The sequence below is a fragment of the Mercenaria mercenaria genome, chromosome 18, assembly GCF_021730395.1.
Source record: "Mercenaria mercenaria strain notata chromosome 18, MADL_Memer_1, whole genome shotgun sequence".
NCBI classification, from domain to species: domain Eukaryota; kingdom Metazoa; phylum Mollusca; class Bivalvia; order Venerida; family Veneridae; genus Mercenaria; species Mercenaria mercenaria.
Genome location: NC_069378.1, coordinates 60,472,542 through 60,479,150, shown reverse-complemented (window position 1 = coordinate 60,479,150; position 6,609 = coordinate 60,472,542). Strand labels below are relative to the sequence as shown.

The 6,609-nt window shown below is 38.5% G+C and overlaps 1 protein-coding gene across 1 annotated transcript; it reads right to left on the bottom strand.

The window, feature by feature from the left end:
- Nucleotides 1-4,487: 4,487 nt before the first annotated feature.
- LOC123538291 (uncharacterized protein K02A2.6-like) lies at nucleotides 4,488-5,441 on the bottom strand. The gene has a single exon (XM_045322257.2). The coding sequence runs from the start codon at nucleotides 5,439-5,441 to the stop codon at nucleotides 4,488-4,490; it is 954 nt and encodes a 317-aa protein (XP_045178192.2).
- Between the last annotated feature and the right edge of the window lie 1,168 nt (nucleotides 5,442-6,609).

The window sequence follows — 6,609 nt, the reverse complement described above, 5'->3', positions numbered from 1 at the left end:
GTTCGTAGTTGTGTGTTTATCTTTGGTACTTGAGTGTCTGCACTATCGTGGTTTACGTTGTAGTGCGACTGTTTTTAAAGAACATGGCATTCCCTTGTATATTCGTCCTTGTTCAACTTTCCCCTGGCTCTGGGTCTGTGTTTTTGGTGCTCTGAGCTTCTGAGAAATCTACCCTTACCTATTATCTTTTGTCTTTCGTTCTAATCCTTTCTGTATACTGTACATGTAATGTTTGTATTTCAATATAAAAAGTTTGTATATTTTTGGGAATAAGATACGTTTAAACCACAGTTTGTTTGTTTGTTGTTCTTTTTTCGGGGTGGGGGGGGGGGTGGGGGAGGGGATAGGGGAGGGGGTGCAGGGGTTCTTGATATAATTTCTTATATGTGATATTGTACAAATAACATTATATCATCTGTGTGAAGTTAGCAGAATAGCAGAATGGCAGAATAACTCCATCAGAATAGCAGAATGGCAGAACTCCAGCAGAACAGCAGAATGACAGACTTACTCCAGCAGAATAGCAGAACAGCAGAATAACTTCAGCAGAACGGCAGAATAGCAGAACAGCAGAATAACTCCAGCAGAATAGCAGAATAGCAGAATGGCAGAATAACTCCAGCAAAAGAGCAGAATGGCAGACTAACTCCAGCAGAATAGCAGAACAGCAGAATAACTCAAGCAGAATAACAGAATAGCAGAATAGCAGAATAACTGCAGCAGAATAGCAGAATAGCAGAATGGCAGAATAACTCCAGCAGAATAACAGAACAGCAGAATAGCAGAATAACTCCAGCAGAATAGCAGAATGGCAGAACAGCAGAATAACTCCAGCAGAATAACAGAATAGCAGAATAACTCCAGCAGAATTGCAGAATAGCAGAATGGCAGAATAACTCCAGCAGAATAACAGAACAGCAGAATAGCAGAATAACTCCAGCAGAATAGCAGAATAACTCCAGCAGAATAGCAGAATGGCAGAACAGCAGAATAACTCCAGCAAAAAAACAGAATAGCAGAATAACTCCAGCAGAATAGCAGAAAAGCAGAACAGCAGAATAACTCCAGCAGAATAACAGAATAGCAGAATAGCAGAATAACTCCAGCAGAATAGCAGAGCAGCAGAATAACTCCAGCAGAATAACAGAATAGCAGAATAACTCCAGCAGAATGGCAGAATAACTCCAGTAGAATAGCAGAATAACTCCAGCAGAATAGCAGAACAGCAGAATAACTCCAGCAGAATAACAGAATAGCAGAATAACTCCAGCAGAATAGCAGAACAGCAGAATAACTCCAGCAGAATAACAGAATAGCAGAATAGCAGAATGGCAGAATAACTCCAGCTGAATAACAGAATAGCACAATAACTCCAGCAGAATGGCAGAATAACTCCAGCAGAATAGTAGAATGGCAGAACAGCAGAATAACTCCAGCAGAATAACATAATAGCAGAATAGCAGAATAACTCCAGCAGAATAGCAGAACGGCAGTATAACTCCAGCAGAATAGCAGAATAGCAGAATAACTCCAGCAGAATAGTAAACTAACAGAATAGCAGAATGACTTCAGCAGAATGGCAGAATAGCAGAATGACTTCAGCAGAATGGCAGAATGGCAGAATGACCCCAGCTGAATATCAGAATAGCAGAATAACTCTAGCAGAATAGCAGAATAACTCCAGCAGAATTGCAGAATAACTGCAGCAGAATAGCAGAATAACTCCAGCAGAATTGCAGAATAGCAGAATAACTCCAGCAGAATAGCAGAATAACTCCAGCAGAATAGCAGAACAGCTCCAGCAGAATAGCAGAATAACTCTAGCAGAATAGCAGAATAACTCCCGCAAAATAGCAGAATAACTCCAGCAGTAAAGCAGAATAACAGAATAGCAGAATAACTCCAGCAGAATGGCAGAATAGCAGAATAAGGCCAGCAGAATAGCAGAATAGCAGAATAACTCCAGCAGACTAGCAGAATAACTCCAGCAGAATAGCAGAATAACTCCAGTAGAATAGCAGAATAACAGAATAGCAGAATGACTTCAGCAGAATGGCAGAATAGTAGAATGACTTCAGCAGAATGGCAGAATAACAGAGTAGCAGAATGACCCCAGCTGAATAGCAGAAGAGCAGAATAACTCCAGCAGAATAGCAGAATAACTCCAGCAGAAAAGCAGAATAACAGAATAGCAGAATAACTCCAGCAGAATGGCAGAATAGCAGAATAAGGCCAGCAGAATAGCAGAATAACTCCAGCAGACTAGCAGAATAACTCCAGCAGAATAGCAGAATAACTCCAGTAGAATAGCAGAATAACAGAATAGCAGAATGACTTCAACAAAATGGCAGAATAGTAGAATGACTTCAGCAGAATGGCAGAATAACAGAGTTGCAGAATGACCCCAGCTGAATAGCAGAATAGCAGAATAACTCCAGTAGAATAGCAGAATAACTCCAGCAGAATAGTAGAGTAAAAGAATTACTCCAGCAGAATAACAGAATAGCAGAATGACTTCAGCAGAATGGCAGAATAGCAGAATAGCAGAATGACCCCAGCTGAATAGCAGAATAGCAGAATAACACAAGCAGAATAACAGAATAACTCCAGAAGGATTGCAGAATGGCGAATTGCATAATAACTCCATCAGTGCAGAATAGCAGAATAACTCCAGCAGAATGGCAGAATAACAGAATAACTCCAGCAGAATGGCAGAAAAGCAGAATAACTTCCGCTGAACGACAGAATAGCAGAATAACTCTAGCAGAATGGCAGAATGGCAGAATTACTCTGGCAGAATAGCAGAATAGCAGAATAACCAGCAGAATGGCAGAATAGCAGAATAACACCTGCAGAATGGCAGAATAGCAGAATAACACCTGCAGAATGGCAGAATAGCAGAATAGTAGAATAATTCCAGCATGATGGCAGAATAGCAGAAAACTCAGCAGAATGGCAGAAAAGCAGAATAGCAGGATAACTCCAGCAGAATAACACAATATCTCTAGCAGAATTGCAAAATTGCAGAATAGCAGAATAGCAGAATAACTCTAACTGAATGGCAGAACAGTAGAATAACTCAAGCAGAATAGCAGAATAACTCCAGCAGATTAGCGGAATAACTTCTGTTCATTTTACCTCGCATTTAAGTGATAATTTAAGTTAGCCTTAGACTATGTGTGTGGTAAACAGTTTACCATAATTTGTTAGAAAACCAGTTTTGACATGGAAATGAACAACTTAAAGAACGGCTTTTATGCATTATATACCTCTCGCATATTTCCTCGTACAATTAAAATTAGCCTAGGCTAGAAACTAACAGAATAACTCCAGCAACGTAGCAGACAAACTTCGTGAGAATAGCAGACTCCAGGAGAAGAGCAGAATAGCAGAATAACGCCAGCAAAAAAAAAAAAAAAAAAAAAAAAAAAAAAAAAAAAAAAAAAAAAAAGAAGCAACAGAATATCAGATTAGCAGGACAATATAAAAAAATTAAAAGAGTTTTGTGTTTCTATTTGGACTCGCATCTGCCTGACAGTTAACATCAACGCTAAAAGACTATTCTTTGCAACATGAGTTTTTTTTAAAGCAATAACTCCAACAGAATAGCAGAATAGTTCACTACTAGAGTGTCCTTAAAAGTTATTGTAATATATATCGTCATTGTAATATATATGTATTGATCTATTGAGATGGCTTATTGACACACAAACAGAACAAGACCCGAAGGATGGTTTATATTTAATATGTGTGTTGCATCCAAAGTATAAACTCACACCCTCTCTATAGAAATATGTATATATCTTACATACAGAAACAATAATGAAATATGATATCATAGGCGGAGCTTAATCTATCTTGTAGACTTGCTTACTACATCATCCTTTACCTTTAGATTAGAACTCATCAATAATCAGAATACATAAATTGTTTAAAATAATCAAAGTTCAAATATATACTCAAAACATGAAAATTCTGTTCTAATGAAATAAGCTAGTTAGCAAGTCTGTTATCATAATATCTCCTCTTTTCTTCAGCAAAGTTCATTAACCCTTGTTATCAACATAATCAGTTTATAGAGCATCTGCTTTAGCTAAGTACTTTTAAAATGTCCCTGTAAATTGAAATATCCTGGGAAAGTCCTCGGAATGTTCCGTCGTTATCTAACAGTTTCGTGTTTTATCTCAAAACCCTAAAATGTGTACAATCAACTGTTATTTTTATCAAAATTATAAATTAAGTTTTGAGTTCTACCGCCCAAGAACTAATTATAATGTAATTATGAAACAAACAAGTAATAATTCCCAAGAGTAACATAATATTTTCACACACTGGTCATTTTTCCAAAGAATAATAAATCCAGCAAGCGAATATAAAATGACTACACTGCTATAGTAGCAAATACGGCATTATTATGACCCACACAACACTTAGGTGACTAATCCTGTGCACTGAAACATATGAAATTATGTCACTGATTAATCCAATTATTCACTGACAAAACGTCTAGGCGGTCGTCGTTTCCTTTGCGACCTTTGACGTGGTGCAAATGCAGTATCTGCAGGTTTCGTCTGCGCCGGCTCATGACCACCTTGAACTACCCTTAACTTTGACACGTCTCGTGTAATTTCCTTTCCTCTGTGCCTGATTGTTAGCATTGAACCTTTCCTAGCAATGACAATGCCAGGTGTAGGGTCAAACACTGTCTCAAATTTGTTACGTTGTTCCCGTTTTAGTAACACACGGTCTCCAATTTTCAATGCACTTGGCTGTGCTCTTCTGTTTTTGTCCGCATAAATTTTGTTTTTCGATTTTGACAGACTGTCCCTTTCGCGAACATCTGTGTCTTGCTTTTCAAATGTCATTGATGGTAATTTCGTTTTTACTTTCCGGTTGTACATTAATTCACTAGGAGCTTTTTGTGTTGAAGATTGTGGCGAATTGCGAAAATTCATTAGATATATATTCAACGCTCTCTTATAATCTTGACCTGATGCTATTGCGGTTTTGACTGATTTTTGCAATGGTGCCATGAATCGCTCGACTATTGCATTACCTTGTGGGTGCAATGGAGTAATTCGTTTATGCTTGAATCCCGACTTATCAGCATATTCTCTGAAAGCACGACTCTGAAATGGAGGTCCATTGTCCGTTCTCAATACGTCTGGATATCCAAATATCGAAAATATTGATTCCAAACGCGGTATGACAGTTTCTGCGGATGTTGACCTGACTCTCTCAACTATTGGAAAACGACTATAATCGCATATTACTACTAATAACAGGTACCCGTCCGGGAATGGTCCACAGAAGTCACAACTGACTTCAGAAAACACATCTCGTGGCAGAGATGTTGGTTTGATCGGATCTGGAGCACATCCTGGTGATGCAGCTTGGCACACAATGCATGATTTGCATGCTTCTTCAACCGTTTTATCCATATGCGGGAACCAACAATATTCCCGAAGTTACCCTTTGCACTTTGATTGGCCTTGGTGACCCTCGTGCGAAAGTAACACTGTTTGTTTTTGCAAAGTTTCCGGTATACGAAGCTGTGTACCCCGTAACAACACATATCCTTCTTCGGTATATGCAACTGCAAGTTCTTGATTCTTGTTTAAATTTTCGTATAACCGAAAACTTTCATCGGATTGGCATTTCTGATTTTTTGAGTCATTTGTTTCTATTGCATTCTTGACACAACTTAATATACAGTCTGATTTAGTAGCTTTTGCTACGTCTGATAGCCTCAATATATCTGGCAAAGTGTAATCAGTGATAAAACTGATATATTGTTCGGTTACTGTGTTGGTCGCGTCTCTCGCGTGCGGATGTCTGGAAAGATAATCTGAGATCATTAAACTACCTTGTCTATAAATCGTCTGGAAATCATACGTTAACAGTTTCAAACGCCAACGGTCTAATCTTGGTGACTGTATATTCTTTACGTTGTTGAAGATTGATTGAAGTGCAGCGTGATCTGTTATCAATTTGAATTGCTTGCCGAATAAGTACAAATGAAAATGTTGAATCATGATAACAGCTCTTAAAGCTTCTCGCTCTGTTTGCGAATAGCGCGCTTGTACTGAATTGCAAGCTTTGCTTCCATACGACACTATTTTTCCTTTCTGAATAAGTATTCCTGAACAGCCTATTGGGCTGCCGTCTACCCAGAGTTCAGTTTCTTTCCTCGGGCCAAAATACGTCATGACTTTGTCACTAGTCAATGCCTCTTTTAGTGAAGTGAGATTTTTCCTGATCGTCATTCCATTCGAATTTTACATCCTGATGTGTAAGTCGTCGTAATGGTTCCGTTAGGACTGAATAGCCATCTATGAACTTAGACAAATAGTTTGTGAGACCAAGAAATGAACGGATTTCGGATACAGATTTTGGTCTGTCCATGTTTTTTTCTGCATCTACCTTGTCAAGATCAGGTGAAATTCCCGATTCCGAAAACACGTACCCATAAAACTTGATTTTTGATTGTCCGAACGCACATTTTTTCTTGTTCAATGTTAGGTTCCGTTCTTGAAGACGTTGAAGTAATGCTCGCAGATTGATATCATGTTCTTTACGCGTTTTGCCGTAACATACGATATCGTCAGC